General features: G+C 41.9%; 1 protein-coding gene across 1 annotated transcript in view; it reads left to right on the top strand.

Moving 5' to 3' along the window:
* PRPS1 (phosphoribosyl pyrophosphate synthetase 1) overlaps positions 1-17511 on the top strand; it is a 44466-nt gene extending 26955 nt beyond the window's left edge. The window contains exons 3-7 of the mRNA XM_040405699.1: positions 4141-4239; positions 7173-7297; positions 8365-8538; positions 13307-13466; positions 16768-17511. Of these exons, the coding sequence (XP_040261633.1) occupies positions 4141-4239; positions 7173-7297; positions 8365-8538; positions 13307-13466; positions 16768-16860 (651 nt within the window). The 3' untranslated portion in view covers positions 16861-17511. The remainder of the gene's footprint in view (positions 1-4140; positions 4240-7172; positions 7298-8364; positions 8539-13306; positions 13467-16767) is intronic.
* Positions 17512-17913: the final 402 nt, after the last annotated feature.

Genomic DNA, 17913 nt, shown 5'->3' with positions numbered 1-17913 from the left:
ACCCCGTCCGGAACCTGGCCCTGAATGGCCCTATTCTAGTCCCGCTCTCTACATGCACGTTTCAGCAAAATAACATCAGGGGAGATGTATAGGACTCTAAAAACTTCTAACGATCCGGTGATGGCAAATGTAATACCACCAGCTGATCGTAAGTGGACTATTGTATGGAGTACTAGATAATGCTCCACCTTAATTCGGGCATCCTTAGATAAGCCACGGGCAGTAGATCGCACTCTGTTTCCCGCCAGTATTTAAGTGCCAGGTACAGCTCTCACCTGTCCGGCGTGCCACATCATCAGTCCGATGCGTATGACGTGGCTGGGGCTTGTGCGCATGCGCAAAGGCTAGGTACTCGATCTCGCGCGTCATCCCGGCCGCGCATGCGCTCTGGTCCCGCTTGGCAGTGATCACGTGGGACACAGCTCAAACTGGATGACATGAGCGCGTCCTTTCGTCCTGTATTCACAGGGCGGTCAGCTGGAATTAGTTGCCAAGAGGCCGGGCGCGTCCCTAGCAACCAATCGCTGATAGGTCTAGTGATATAGACCTTAACAGGAGAAAAGGCATTTACGGCATTTTGATCAATAGTAAGTGACACAAGGATTAAAGAACTTGGGTTCAGAACTCAGGTCCTGGAAGGATCGAGCCAAAGTGTGGGTACAGCCAAATATCACTACACAATATTGGTTATACTGACACAATATCCTCAATTCTTAAATTCTATAGTAAAAGTTATGTTTTAACACAACTAAGAAATCACTAACCCTGTAGTTTTTAAAGGAGTTTTACCATCAGATACAATGGGGCATATCGCTAGGATATGCCCCCATTGTCTGATAGCTGCGGGTCCCACCTCTGGGACCTGCACCTACAATGAGAACTGAGCGGGGAAATGAATGGAGGGTGCACTGTGCATGCGCAGCCGCTTTCCATTCATTTCAATGGGGCCACTGAAAATCGGCAAGCGATGGCTCGGCTGTTTCCGTCTGCCCCATAGAAATGAATGGGAGCAGCGCTTGGTGGCGGACGGACCCCAGGGTCCCCCAGCCACAGCTCTCCCCACTCCGTTCTCCTTGTAGGTTTCAGGTCTGGGACCTGCAACTATCAGACAATGGGGGAATATCCTAGCGATATGCCCCCATTGTCTGTGATGGGAATATCCCTTTACACAGGATGATACAGCAGATGATTGTCGGGAATGAAGCTTTCCTTCCCGACAAGCGCCTGCTCGTCAGTGGGGGAAGCCGCTGTATTTACATGCAGCAATCTCCTCCACAATATGGGGAGGAGGGATCCCTTAATGTCATTGCTCGTCCCCATACTGACTCGTAGTTTGCCAGCAGCAGAACGTGTTTACACAGCACGATCTGCTGCTGGCACACGACGACTTTTGTGTCCGCATGAATGATCTATTACCCGATGAACAAGCGTTTTGCTTATTCATTGGATAATCTCCGACACTGTTACACCATCAGATAAATGCTAAAAGTTTGAAAAGTGCACCAATGTGCGCCTAATTTAGACAGTCAATGGCCCAGATTTACTAATCCTATAGACGGAGTAAAGTGAGACTGTCCAGATCTGCATCAGATTTATCAGTGGCTCGGGCTGGATGATAAATCGGGGTCTAGCCCTGCACCTAACTCAATACCAACTATTAGTTTACTTAGGGCCCTATTAGACTGGATAATTCCAATTATTGGGAACAAGTGTTCATCTGACTGCTTGCTTGTTTCCGATAATTGGCCAATATAATCGAGCAGCTGATGAACGAGCAAAAACGTGTTTGTTGGCCTATTGGCATCTTTCATCGGGATGATGGATGCCCGATTATCAGCAGCACATCTCCCTATGTAATCAGGGAAGTAATGCCAATAACTGATAGAAAACAACGGGGGAGGAACGACTGGTAGTGATAGTTCCTCCCCATTACGCTTGCATGGCCTGTGCAAACAGCGATGAATGTTTTATTATCCATCAGCGCTTGCACTGGCCAAACATCGGGCAGCATAATAGGCATTTTAATTTGAGACAGAATTTTAGACCAGAATTGTAGCAAAATTTTAGGTGTCAAATGGCACTTTTTAGACCATGCCCCTTTTTCTGGTAAGCCATGTCCCCTGTGAAGCAAAGTGTAGAGGATTTCTTAAGAACTGGATGCACCAAATTGCTCCAAAAATTTGCCCAATTTTGGTGTAGTCTGTGACTGTCTGGGCCAATGTGTGACTGTAAATTCATGAGTCTTCATTCACTGTATTCTCGCACCTTTAGGAGTAGTCTAAAGGGGTTGTCCAACCCAAAACAAATTTTAGTGATGGTAGGGAAAATGTTTAACTGAAAGGAAATAATGCACTTAAAGGGGTTGTCTCATCATGGACAATGGGGGCATATTGCTAGGATATGCCCCTATTGTCTTATAGGTGCGGGTCCCACCGCTGGGACCCCCACCTATATAGAGAACGGAGCCCTGCAAGGTGGTGGCTAGAGGACTCCGGTCTGGCCACCACCAAGCCTGATTCCATCGGCCCCGCTCCCATTCATTTCTATGGGGCCGATGGAAAAAGCCGAGCCAGCTATTTTCGCCGGCCCTATATAAAGTGAATGGAGGCCGCATGCGCAGTGCGCCCTCCTTCACTTGCGGGGCTCCGTTCTTGATATAGGTGTGGGTCCCAGCGGGGGACCCACACCTATAAGACAATGGGGGCATATCCTAGCGATATGCCCCCATTGTCCATGATGAGACAACCCCTTTAAGAACGATGCTCCCATTCGTGCTTCTGGTTGCTTGCGGGCCACAGCTGGGATGTCCCATCCATGGTCACATGCACCACTGCTGCCATCCACTGGACTCTGTATACCGCTGGGGAACACCAAGGCCAGTGAATGTCTGTACAGTTGCATGTGACCTTGGGTAGGGTGTTGCACTTCCAGTCCTCTAGAGACCAGAAGGAACGGGAGCCTCTGCACTGGACTAGAGTTGTATTAAATAAGGCTACTTTCACAATACCGTTCAGAGCGGGTCCGTCTGATGTCTGCTCAGACGGATCCGCTCCTATAATGCAGACGTTTGGATCCGTTCAGAACGGATCCGTCTGCATTATAGTTTAAAAAAAAATTCTAAGTGTGAAAGTAGTTCAGACGGATCCGTCCAGACTTTACATTGAAAGTCAATGGGGGACTGATCCGTTTGAAGATTGAGCCATATAGTGTCATCTTCAAATGGATCCGTCCCCATTGACTTACATTGTAAGTCTGGAGGGATCCGCTTGCCTCCGCACGGCCAGGCGGACACCCGAACGCTGCAAGCAGCGTTCAGGTGTCCGCTTGCTGAGTGGGGCGGAGGCTGAACGCTGCCAGACTGATGCATTCTGAGCGGATCCGCGTCCACTCAGAATGCATTAGGGCAGTACAGATGCGTTCGGGGCCGCTTGTGAGCCCCTTCAAACGGAGCTCACAAGCGGACACCCGAACGCAGGTGTGAAAGTAGCCTAAGGGTACTTTCACACTCGCTAGCGTTTTTTCTTTTCCGGCATCGAGTTCCGTCCTAGGGGCTCAATACCGGAAAAGAGCTGATCAGTTTTATCCTAATGCATTCTGAATGGAGCGCAATCCGTTCAGTATGCATCAGGATGTCTTCAGTTTAGTCACTGTATGGTTTTTGGACTGAGAAAATACCGCAGCATGCTGCGGTATTTTCTCAGTCCAAAATTCCAGAACACTTGCCGAAATGTTTTTATTGAAATGCATTAAGTGTTCTTGAAAAAACGGATCCGGTTTTTCGGTCTGTGCATGCTCAGACCTTTTAAAAATGTGAAAAAGATAAATACCGGATCTGTTTTTCCGGATGACAACCTGAGACTGATTTTTGTGATTTGGCATTGATATACATTTGTGAGACGGATCCGCATCCGGATCAGTCTACAAATGGTAACCGTTTGCATACAGATTGCTGCCGAAATCTAGTGATGCTAGTGTGATAGACTGAGTGTTGTTTTTTCTTTCATTTGCACTTTCCCGGTCGTTGCATACATTTTGTTGTTTTGGGGCTGACAATCCCTTTAATACCAAGATTGTAATTCATGGCTGGCTCATGTTTCCCCCACCCTTTGATTGTGTGTTGTTGTTTTTTTCTTTCCTCAGTCACGGGCTCCAATTTCTGCTAAGCTTGTTGCTAATATGCTGTCTGTGGCTGGAGCTGACCATATCATTACTATGGACCTTCACGCCTCCCAGATTCAGGTATGTTACCTATTTTGCCATTTAAAGCGGTTGACTACTTCCTCCTTGTACCTATGTTGAAAGCAGACAGTTCATGCATAGATAACGTGCAGCAGATTCTGAGGAACAGATTGTGTGCGGGGCACTGGTCACAGGGGTAAATAATGGGGCCCCTACTATCTTCCTTGGCCTCCAGTGTCCGTTTCCAGACTGGATCCATTGGGCAGGACACTGAACCAGAGTTTTCAGGAAAGGCATGCAGGAGCTTACTAGGCTAGCCCTAACCCCCAGGGTTATGGTTTTGCGAAGTGACCAACACGTTTTAGTCTTTGTAGCCATACTGTTTTGAAGTCTGTAATATTGAACATTAATTACAGTGTGTCGTTTTTAAATAGCTTCTTTAAAGTGCAGATGTGTGTGTTAGGTCTGGAGAGTCTCTTTCAAAAGGAAAAAAACCTATATAATAACAGACGAAGCCAAGCGACGGGTCGCGTGACCTGTGTGACGTCGCTTGGCTTCGTCTGTTTGGGCGGCGTTGCTGGGTTTCGGATTCTGAGGACGCGGACTTAGGCGCCATAATCCCGTCACCGCCGAGTGAGTTTTTAATCTTCTTAATCATGATTACTATTGACACTTATACACAGGTGGTGTTACACTGCCATAATGAGCTCTATTTACACATTGTAGGGTATAGTTATGTGATTATTATGGATATTATTGATTTGCACAATGGAACACACTATGTAAACCACTATGGATATGTTACAAACAAGATCTCCATAATGTGAATATTTGTATACTGGCTTTTATGTTTTTATATTTCATTAATTGAATGATTATCACTTGATATGTTGCTATGTATTCTGGGTATATATACCCGTGTATGACACCATGTTTTATGCTTGATAAAGACCGCATTGAGCGGTTGAGACGTTGCAGAGGGGAATAAAAAGATCCACTATATTTTTTCACCTTACGCTTGGAGTGCGTATATATATATCCTACAGTAATCAAGTGGTTAGCCAACCAAGCGGGGCAATTATTGGTAAGGGGCTGTTCCTTCTCAGTGGAGGAAAGAGCTGCATTTACATGCAGCAATCGCCTCTTCTGTATGGGAATAAGCGATCGCTACGGCCATCTTTTGTCCCCTTACAGATTTGTTGTTTTTCCAGAAAGAATGTTTTAATGTGCTGCATGAAACAGGATTTAACTCAATGAACGAGCATTTTTCTTATTCATCGGGGGATTGGCAGCACATTTACATAGTCCTATTATCGGGAAAAAGTGTTCGCCCTCTATTTTATTGAGTGGAGCTAAAATGCGAATGGACAGCTGCCGTGCCTCCCGGCATCATCTGTCCAGAAAGCATGCTAAGTAGAAATATTTTAAAGTCGCAGCAAAAGGCATCATGTGAAAAGGCCCTTACTGTACATACATTTTTTGGGGGTCTTCAAAAACCTCTTTAAAAGGGTTATCCACTATCTACTTACGCCGCTCCTGGTCCCCCCCCCATCCCCCCCCACAATCGCTGTTGCTTGTCCCTGTACACTGATGAAAACATCCGGTTTTAGGGGAGAACAGTCAATGGCAGGCGAGGATGAGCCTCACCAGCGTCACCTGCGGTGCTAGGGAGGCTCGCCCCCGCCTGCCATTGGCTGCTTCCAAAGACATCAAATGTTTTCATCCGTGTACAGGGAGAAGTAGCAGCGGCGACCGGGAGGGGGGGTAAGTATAATTCCACTGGGGGTTCTGTTGTAGATACTGGATAACCCCTTTTAAGGGCTCGTGCTGTTCGCAAAACACTGATCTGCAAAAAAAACTGATGCCACACGGATGTTTTTTTTTGCATCTATTAAAACATTGACTGTGCTTGTTCGCAAAACGGCCAAGAAAAGGACGTATTGTTTTTTAGCAGAGCAGACATTTGGAAATGGAATGCAGAGTTATTTTTTATTTTTTGTGTCCCCATTTAAGTAAATGGTTCCGCATACAGGCCGCAAAAAACAGAACGGACACTGAAACAAAATACATTTGTGTGCATGATCCCTAAAGGGAATCTATTGCCGCATACCTTCATTGTAATCCAAGCGCAGTGTCAGATATTTGCAGGCCTCTTGACTTGAACATTGTTTCCCCAATCTTGCTTGGTGCTCCCTATCTTAGCCAGCCTGGGCACATCTGACACTCCACTTGAATCCGTATGGAGGTATGTGGTGAAAAATTCCCTCTAATGGTAGAAATCTAATATTGTTTGTGTAATGAGAAATGTACCGTATTTTTCGCACTAGAAGACGTACCAGCCCATAAGACGCCCCTAGTTTTTAGAGGAGGAAAATAAGAAAAACATATTTTTCATTAGACCTAATGTTGGACCAGCAATCATATCACAGCTCCAATCAGATCCCCAATGTTAATTAGACCACAATAAGTCCTCAGATCACACCCAAAAGTGAATGACCCCCAATCAGACCTCAGATATGAGCCCCAATCTAAATAAGACCCCAATTAGACCTCAGATCAGACCCCGAGTCTCAAATGAGGCACGGGGGGCTGATTTGATCAGTCTCATATTAGCCCACATGCCTCTTTTGGCTAACCCCAGTCTCATATCAGCGCCCAGTGCCTCAGGTGACAAAAAAAAAAAAAAAAATCACTTACATCTCCTGCTCCGGGTGCCCCCGCACCGCCCACGCTCTTCATCCATCTCCTCATTCGGCTGTGCTGTGAACCGGCGCGCACAGCCGAGGACCAGGAAGTGGTGAGTACAGAGCCTTCACCGCTACTTGGTCATCCGGTACTAATGAGCGCTTCCATAATGGAAGCGCAGTTCTCATTACTCACTTTGGAGGGGAAGTGCGTCTTATGGGGCGAAAAGGGTTTTTCCAGGAGAATTCCATTAAAAATAGACTTTGGCCCTGCTCAGAAGGTGTTCATTAAATACTTATCTGTCACAGGGTTTCTTTGATATTCCTGTGGATAATTTATATGCTGAACCCGCTGTCTTGAAATGGATTCGTGAAAACATCGCTGAATGGAAAACCTGTACCATAGTGTCACCAGATGCTGGTGGTGCCAAGAGGTGAGATAAAGAATTTTTTCAATAATAAGACAAATATCATATTGGCTTAGTACTGTTATTTTGCATCTGACCAAGGGCAACATTTGTATGGAGTTTGTATGTTTTCAGTGTGTTTTTTGTTTGTTTTTTGCAAGGCAAGTTGTACTTTCTAATGCCACCATTTAATATTGCATAAGATGTAGTGGGAAGCGGGAAAAAAAATCTAAATGGCTCCATAAGAGTCCAAACTGTATATCCGAATAAATCTGCCACACCAAATAAGACACATACACAGTACCACAATTCATTGCAAGTATATTAATCTTTAGAAATAACATTAAAACACGTGTCGGGGCCTGAACTACACTGGTCTGGATTAAGATATTTACACTATATTCCCTTATGTGTTTTTGCTTTCATGTTTTCTGCACTAGGCACTTTATTCTGTACGTTAATATAGCCATATTACTTGAGGTGTGGGATTTTGGCCTACGCCATGCTACTGATGAAGGGAACCTATACATTGTTAGGGATGAGCGAATCAACTTCGGATGAAACATCCGAAGTTGATTCGCATAAAACTTTGTTCTAATACTGTACGGTGCAGGAGTGCCGTACAGTATTAGAATGTATTGGCTCCAATGAGCCAAAGTTATTGCAAGGTGCCACTTGGAACCGAACCAGAGTTCGGGAAATGGTTTATTACAGTAGAAATTAATTTATGAAGTTATTGCGACTTTGCGAAGCTCCTGCTCCGTACAGTATTAGAACGAAGTTTTATGCTAATCGACTTCGGATGTTTCATCCAAAGTCTAATCGCTCATCCCTAATTGTGATTATAAGTGTTACACGTCTTGTGTAGTTCTAGTATTACATGATTACTGTCACTATTGATATTTTAATGTTATTTGTAAAGATTAATAAAGGATATACTTGTAATGAATTGTGGTACTGTGTATATGTCTGATTTGGTGTGGTATATCTTAAAATTGTAAAAATTACACATTTGTCTCTTCTGTGCTCGAATTCACTTGTGGGTAATCTGTTACTGTATTCAATTTTTTTTTTTTTTTCCCTTTTCCATCTAGAGTTACATCAATTGCTGACCGACTGAATGTTGACTTTGCTTTAATTCACAAGGAAAGGAAAAAAGCCAATGAAGTTGACCGCATGGTTCTTGTGGGTGATGTTAAAGATAAAGTGGCAATTCTTGTTGATGACATGGCAGACACCTGTGGAACCATCTGTCATGCGGCAGATAAGTGAGTGGCATAGTATATTAGTATGGAACAAATGTTGCTGTGCAGCTCCAGCCTCAATGCCTACTTACAATGCTGCAAACAGCTCAGTTAGGATGCAGTTCTGACGCAGTTACTGCATCAACAAACATTGTAATTTAATTTCTGCTATGCAGAACACCAGTGTTTAACGTTTAGGCCCCTTTCCAGTTTTCCGCACTGGTGCAATGCGTAAGGTGAACGCATTGCACCCGCACTGAATCCTGACACATTCATTTCAACGGGGCTGTGTACATGAGCGATGTTTTTCACTCATCACTTGTGCGTTGAGTGAAAATCGCAGTCTGTTCTATATTCAGCGTTTTTCACGCAACGCAGGCCCCATAGAAATGAATGGGGATTTTCACCCATGGTTGCTAAGGAGACGATGGATGAGCGATCCGGGTTCCCATTTACTGTATTATTTTCCATTATAACATAGTTATAATGGAAAATAATAGCCTTCTTTAATACAGAATGCAAAGTGAAATGTCACTTGTGGGTTAAAAAAATAATAAAAACATTACTCATCTCATCCACTTGATCGCGCAGCCGGGATCCTCTTCTTTGTTCTTCTTGAAGGACCTGCAAAAGGACCTTCACTGACGTGAGAGCGGTGACGTCAGCACAGGTCCTGCTGAATGAAGATAGAAGGTCCTTCTTCATTCAGCATAACTTGCGCTGACGTCACCGATGTTAGCAAAGGTCCTTTTGTAGGTCTTTCAAGAAGAACAAAGAAGAGGATCCTGGCTGCGCGATCAAGTGGATGAGGTGAGTAATGTTTTTTTTAACCCACAAGTGACATTTCACTTTGCATTCTGTATTAAAGAATGCGATTGTAACGGAACGCCTAGCATCCCGACCGGGTACCTCCGTCGATAGTTGCTCCTAGTGCTTCCAGAGGACTCCAAGCACTCCACTTGACACCGTCAGCACTGCAGACCCCACGAACCGCCGAAGCTTGGTGGAGGTCTCGCCGTCTCCTACCCACCCTGGACCTACGACAAGGCTCCAGTGGGTGAACCTCTCCTAAATCCAGAGACAGGAACCAGGAGCAAGCTCTTACAAGAGCTTATACTCAGGGGAGTATTGTGATATAGCAATCCCCAAGAGTGTAGTTATTCCATCCCCCCCAAACATGAGCCAAGACTTCATGAAGGTATAAAACAGGAACCACTTTATTGAGGGCTACCCGCCCGTATTTATGCAGGTCCCCATCTGGTGGACACGCCCCTAATGGACCAGAAGGAAGACTGCGACACAGGACAGATATGCAGCAACTCAGGATACACAGACACAACACATCCCCACAATGCATCATGGTTTCCTCCCCTCTGCCCTGGAGACACCCGAGGAGCAATCCAATTATCTCTCAAGACAAAGGGAAATCGCCAATACACATGTGGGGACAACCGGACAGAAATCACCACCCAAACACACAATGTCACACCCCCACAGCAAACACAGACATTTAACATATTCTTAGTGCATATCATTAGGTGAATGGCACTCAGAATACACAAATACAATACAATTAGCTATCTGGGTACCCTCACATAACAAAATATAATTGCAAAGACAGATTTAAGCTGTGCGGCCGGTCTGTCTGCTCCTTTAAAGTTAGTATGGGCCATAATCCTGAGGCAAGAGGCTGATAAACAGGCCTCTCCAAAACCTAGTGGCGAGGTTGGTTTCGCCACAGCGATTATTTTCCATTTATAACCATGTTATAATGGAAAGTAATAAAATCTACCCAACACCAAACCCGAACTTCAGTGAAGAAGTCTGGCTGCCACATTCAGTTTTCTCACGCGCGTGCAAAACGCATTTCACTTGCGCAGAAAAAACTGAACATCGGAACGCAATCGCAGACAAAACTGACTGCAATTGCGTGCCTACTCGCGGGCGTTTCCCACAATGCACCCTGAACGCATCCGGCCCTCACCCGCGACGCCTGTGTTGTGCTTTTTCAGAAGTGTAAACAGTTATATCTACTTATTTTAGTTATAATGGGTATTCATTGCCTTTAAGAGCAATGTTGATTTATATTCGCTGTTTTGTATGAAATTTCATATATGCCGAAGTAAGTCCATGGGAAGATCACTGTGCCGTTCATAAAGCTAGTGTTATTGTAACTATATTATACATTTAGACAGTTAGAAGATACACCACACCTGCAGATTTAGAGGCCTCATTGTATTTCTTATCTGAACATGAATTCCACAGTGTGAGAATTGTTTAGATGTTCCTCAAAGTATACATTCATGTATCAAAGCTTGTCACTCGGCTCTAAGACAAGGCCTCCAGATGTCAGAGGTGTGTAGTATTGAAAATATCAGGCATGTATGCGTTAACCCTTAATGGTATGATGCTTATTGCTTATAAAACAGTGCCACCTAGATATGAGCAGTTAATACTACATCAGTAGCAAAAGTGCATTCTGGGTAGTATTATGACGTCACGCTCCTTATCAATGCACACACCCATCCAACAATGATTGGAAAGTTCCAAACTAGGAGGGTGTGTTCATCTGATAAGTTTTGGGTTAAGAAACCAGATGCTAAAAAGAAGAAAAAAAAGACAGAAAGAAGAAAAAAAACAAAGAAAGGGAGATATCTGGAGAAACATTTGGATTATCGGGAAAAACTCTTTAGAGCTGACTGCCCCAGGACTCTGCACATCACTTGACCCTTGGGTAATTTATATTTTTTTATGTAGTATTGATCTAAATTAATTGGCTTGATACTTAGCCAGATACCCGCTCATTTGCGGACATGTAACGTTAGTTGCTACATCAGTATTTTCTCTGATTTCAGTTACGATGCATATAACTGAATAAAGGGGATAATATTGGAGAAACTCTCTGTTGGGAATCTTTATATTCCCTTGTTTGATATCAAGCCAATAATTTATAAGTTTTGTTGCAATACTACCATTATCTGAAATTGGTCATCATTATTTTGGGCAGAGCAAGGGCTCGTATCTGTAATTTTTTTGATTGAGTTTTTCGCCTAATCCATTGATTGTATATCTCTCACAATTTTAAAGCCGTATTGCATAATATTCTTGTGTTGGTTGAGTAGTGTTTTGTTGGCACCATATAGTGGTGAATTCTGGGTACTGCATATCATTGTATATTGACATTTACGTTTATTAATTGATTGTATTTTAAACTATTGTATAATAAACCATTTATATTTTTGCATAGACGCTTGTACCCTGTTTTACTGATTGCACAAAATAATCAGGTTTTTGATTGAAATCTTTTTAAGATGTTTATGTCCATCTCACGGGTCAATATGGTTTGAACTATTTTTTTAATTATTTTTTTTTTGATCCTTTAAATATATATAATTTGCTTTATATACCCGACAGTGTGAAGGGGGCCTTGGGATACCAGAGGTTTTTTGTTTTTTCTTTTTCATTTTTCTTCCCAGTCTTCCTGGAGCCATAACAATTTTTTTTTTTTTTTTCCGTTCACATAGACATATCAGGGCTTGTTTTTTGCGGGACAAGTTGTAATTTCTAATGCCAAATAATATGGCATACAATGTAGTGGGAAGCGAGGGGGGAAAAAACACAATTCCGCCATAGTTTTACAGGTTTTGTCCTTGCAGCGTTCCCAATTCGGCAAAACTGACCTGTTCCCTTCATTCTTTGGGTCAGTATGATTACAAAGAAACTAAATGTTTAGGTTTTAGATGTTGAATGCTGAAAATATAAATGAACTTTGAAAAAATAAAAATTTAAAAATTCTACATCACCATATTCTGCCCCCATGATTTTTATAGTTGTCTACTGAGATGGGTGGTGGCTTTTTATAAAAAAAAATTTTTATTTTTTTTGTGGGATGATCTAGTTTTTATTGATACCATTTTGAAGTGTATGTCTTTTTGAGAGTTACATAAATCTTGTGCAAGTTTGTGCAACAAAATATTGATTGTCCACTTTTTTTTATTGATGAGCCATCTTCAGGATAGATCATAAATATTAGATTAGCGAAGGGCAGACTGCGGACAACCCCGCCAATCAGCTGTTTGAAGAGAAAGCAGCGCACGTAGGACTTTGCTTGAATAGGAAGGAGCAGGCCCATTGAAGTGAATAGTGTTTAAACTAGAATTGGGGATTAGGGTACTTGCATTATAGGAGGTGACGATAATGCAGATGGTAAGCTGGGACAAGCTAATGAAACGGGGGGAGGAATGGGGGGAGATACTAGAACAGTTCATAAGGAAAGGTGTAGGGTAAAAAAATATATACAAAAACCTCAAGTGTATGTACAGTATACTAATGGCAAAAGCCTGGCTAATATAGCCACAGATTCAAGTGAAAAACAGACCATATGTATGTGGCTGAGCTGTGCCTAGCCAGCGTCACCGATGTATGGCATCGTCACAGAACTGTACGGCCTCTTCAGACAGCTGAATGGCAGGGGGGCCTAGACTCGGACCCCCGCTGATCTGATCTTAATAACCTTTCATGGAGAGAGGCCATAAATATCAAAATCCCAGAGAACCTCTTTAATGATTAGTTTTGGGGAATTCAAAAATATATATCTGATCACCCCTGTTAATATTACATTGCAGCATACATACTGTGCTTAAAATTATTATTTATACTTTCACTGAGATTGCTTTGTCTCTGGGATTAAAACTATCCACACTACAAACAAAAGATTATTTTTGTTAATATTATGCTTTTACACAGAGCGTTTGTAGTAATGTGAGAATTTACTGTCTTGCTTATCTTGTAGACTTTTATCTGCTGGAGCCACCAAAGTGTATGCAATCTTAACTCATGGTATATTTTCTGGCCCTGCTATTTCTCGGATTAATAATGCGTGTTTTGAAGCTGTGGTGGTGACTAATACTATACCTCAAGAGGAAAAAATGAGACATTGTCCAAAAATTCAGGTATTTATATCTAGCAGTAAAATGTCATTATAAAAAAGCCATCCTATTAACCCCATACTTTTTTCCTTGGTTGGACATTTATTGCAGATTGGTGGAAATTCATTAGTTGGAATTGTAAAGGAATGGTGCAATATAAGAATAGATTATCCAGAATTCTGTTGCATGGGGAATTGTCACAGGTTAAGGGGAAGGGAAAACATCAAATACACATCACAACGAATAGACAACAATCTAGGCCTCAAAAGCTAAGGAAGAGGGATGGTGACCACCTAGTAATCCCTTTTTTGAGATAGAGATAGTATATATATCTCTATCTATCTATCTCTCTATCTATCTCAAAAAAGCAACAGCAGCACAGTGAAAAAAAGAGTAGTCAGGGTGCAAGTCCTCTGAAAAGATGGACAACCTTTCCTCCAATTTAGTATATCCAAAGAATAGGCAGCACTCCAAATGTCGTGATGACCCGTTTATTCCAGGCAATGTTTCAGCATTATTTATATATATATATATATATATATATATATATACACACACACACACACAGTACAGACCAAAAGTTTGGACACACCTTCTCGTTCAAAGAGTTTTCTTTATTTTCATGACTATGAAGGCATCAAAACTATGAATTAACACATGTGGAATTATATACATAACAAACAAGTGTGAAACAACTGAAAATATGTCATATTCTAGGTTCTTCAAAGTAGCCACCTTTTGCTTTGATTACTGCTTTGCACAGTCTTGGCATTCTCTTGATGAGCTTCAAGAGGTAGTCACCTGAAATGGTCTTCCAACAGTCTTGAAGGAGTTCCCAGAGATGCTTAGCACTTGTTGGCCCTTTTGCCTTCACTCTGCGGTCCAGCTCACCCCAAACCATCTCGATTGGGTTCAGGTCCGGTGACTGTGGAGGCCAGGTCATCTGGCGCAGCACCCCATCACTCTCCTTCATGGTCAAATAGCCCTTACTTGCAAAGTTTTCCCAATTTTTCGGCTGACTGACTGACCTTAATTTCTTAAAGTAATGATGGCCACTCGTTTTTCTTTACTTAGCTGCTTTTTTCTTGCCATAATACAAATTCTAACAGTCTATTCAGTAGGACTATCAGCTGTGTATCTACCTGACTTCTCCTCAACGCAACTGATGGTCCCAACCCCATTTATAAGGCAAGAAATCCCACTTATTAAACCTGACAGGGCACACCTGTGAAGTGAAAACCATTTCAGGGGACTACCTCTTGAAGCTCATCAAGAGAATGCCAAGAGTGTGCAAAGCAGTAATCAAAGCAAAAGGTGGCTACTTTGAAGAACCTAGAATATGACATATTTTCAGTTGTTTCACACTTGTTTGTTATGTATATAATTCCACATGTGTTAATTCATAGTTTTGATGCCTTCAGTGTGAATCTACAATTTTCATAGTCATGGAAATAAAGAAAATTCTTTGAATTAGAAGGTGTGTCCAAACTTTTGGTCTGTACTGTGTGTGTGTGTGTGTGTATGTATATATATATATATATATATATATATATATATATATATATATATATATATATACTGATCCTGATTATAGATAGCTGTAAAGTTGATATTATAGCAAAAACATGCTGTTTTATCATGTTATCATCCCGACGCGTTTCACCCATACATAGTTGAAAAAGGCTCTTGTATGAGCTGAAACGTTGCCATCCACATGGGTGAATAAACACCACTATCTTTTACTTGGAGTGCTGTCCGTTTTTCATCTCTATCAGACGGGGTAAGCTGCTACATCCCTGGACTTAGCACCCTCCTTGTGTTTTTCCAGTGCCGCCATTATTTTCTTTATTTTTATTTTAATTTTTTTGTATATTGAGCTACTGATCGTGGTAGTGATATTTTTCAGTTAGCATATACTAGCTGTTAGCTTTTCCCCCATTCAGGACCATCCTAGGGCGCTCAGGAGGTTCTTGATACAGGATCGCCCCTATCGGGGCAGCCATTCCGTTCTTAGGCAGGGCATTATAGAGTCGTGGCCAGTTTGAGGGTCAGAGCCCATAGGATAGGATATTTGGCCGCATCTGCCTATCAGTGTCCCCATGTGCAGAGGATTGACTCATTTTAAATCTTTTTTTTTTTTTTTTCCTTTGTTATCACTAGGGTTATTTTTTTTTTATTTTAATCTATAATAAAGGCCATGTTTTAGGGGTGGTAGTCTGTGACTGCTGATAATTATATATACCACCTGTCATAATATTATACCCACAGACGGGTTTCTGTCTGAACTGTGAGTCCAGCAGTTTAACATGGTCAAACCTACTGACAGATGCCCTTTACTATTTACCTTTTTAACTAGGTGGTGGAGCAGGTTTTTATAAAGAGTAAATACCACTTTTCAGCAGGTTTTTGTTGCCCCCTAATGGGCAGAATACTAATAGTCTGCACTATTCAGGTCAGCAGCCTCAATATAAAGTCATTGGTAACCATTTGCATGTTTCTGAATCGAAACATAGCTGTCACCTTACCTCCCACTACTTATATCAAAGGGAACCCAATATTAAAACGACTTATCAGCAGGATCAACACTATTAAACCAGACATACTGTTTGTTAGGGTTGAATCCTTCCAATTCAAATTATAGCTAGATGGTGAGAATCCATTGTGCTGTTCCAGAGAAAACGGCATTTAATTCCTTATGCAATGATTTTTGCCATCCAGGTAACGTTTTAATCAGCATGATCAACTGTAAAAGGCAGTTTGCCTGGTTTAATAGGGTTGATGCTGTTAATAACATTGGTGCTTTTTTATTTCATAGTGCATGTCTCTCTTTGTGGCTCAGTGTGTTCTTATATACCGTTGGCTATTGTACCACAAAATTCTCTTTAGAATAGGTCATCAATATAAGATTAGTGGTGGTCTGACTCCCAGCACCCCCACCGATAAGCAGTGGTGCTCCGGTCAGCGTAGTAGCCTCCTCACAGAATACCAAGCACAGTGCCTTATATTGTATTGCAGCTCTGATCCATTCACTTGAATGGGTCTTTGCTGCAAATAGGCCAGTGAAGTCACATTCATTTGTCACATGGCTTTTTGTTAATTTTTTTAACTGTCATGCAGCATTTTTTTGTTTGAAGGTACATGAGCTGCTGATTCACATGAGCTGGTCTTAGTGCAGAAACAGAAGTAAACAAGTGCAAAAAATTGTTTGCTTTATATTGCAGTAATTTGTGGTCCAGACCTTGTTTTTTTTTCTCATCTGTGTTGTTCAGTACTATGAAATATCTGTATACCTGACTATTCTCCTTGTTTACCACCTTCTCAACAGGTCATAGACATCTCTATGATCTTGGCTGAAGCAATTCGCCGGACACACAATGGAGAGTCGGTCTCGTACCTGTTCAGCCATGTTCCTTTATAGCACCCTCACTAGCTGATGTTTTCCTTCTCGATGTTCCCTTAAGTACATCTAACAGGGGCACAATGTAATCGGCTGATAATTTCATCATTTACCATTCCTAATTTACAAGCGTTTCCATCTTGTGAAAGAAACGGGAATGGTATTCATCGTGCGGGAAGAGGCCCACTTGCCAACTGTAGCTGTATTTCATTGGAAGGCATGAAGAGTCCATCCTTTAATTTTATTTGTGTTTTGTGTATTTTAATGAAGAACTTTGTTACAAATTGCCACTTTGTGAATGAAGACAGAAAGACGACTGTTTTGGTTTTCTTTACCCTGTTTTTGCTGGTTTTTCATTTTTTTTTTTTTTTTTTTTTGTTCTTTTTTAATAAAGAAAGCTCTTTCAGCTCTGCCACTGGTGACGTATGACCTGGATGCTATCAAGATGTCATTTATTTTCGCTTATTGAGCAGCGAAATGCTTTTCAAGACCAGCCAACCAACCAATGTTAACATCTTGTGGGAGGGGATGGGGTATATTATTGTTTACTAGGCCCTGTAAGTGACGAAGGATCACTGAATGCTGCTGTATTACATCACTCAGACTTTTTTTTTTTTTTTTTTAACTAAAGTCCAGTTTTTTGGCCTGTATACATTTCTTATGTGGATTAAACAGTGAAATATTAAATCATTGTGTTTAGTCTAAATGTGTACAAATGGACTAACATCACAAATCTTTTTTTTGTCTTTTTAACTGTAGAAGACAGTTCTTCCACTTGGTGGGAATGGTTTGAATAAAGGAGCAAGAATGAGTTTCAAAAAAGGTTGCCCACACTAGAAAACATCAAATCATATGTATCCAACATGTCTCTTGGCCTTTTTAATGGCATAATTGCACCCCAGAAACTATCCTTTACCAGTCTAACATCCCTAGTTCATTAACACATTTGTTCTACTTTCATAGGCAGACACAGGAACTCTGCTTTATGCACATGGTTATACATGTGCAGTGGTGACAGTAACAGGCTTTCCTTTTTTGGTGTCACAGCTTTATACACACCAGCGGAACAAGTAA

This window comes from Bufo bufo, chromosome 8 (genome assembly GCF_905171765.1).
Source record: "Bufo bufo chromosome 8, aBufBuf1.1, whole genome shotgun sequence".
Lineage (NCBI taxonomy): Eukaryota > Metazoa > Chordata > Amphibia > Anura > Bufonidae > Bufo > Bufo bufo.
Note: the sequence above shows the minus strand (reverse complement) of the source record. Positions and strands in the feature narration are given on the sequence as shown.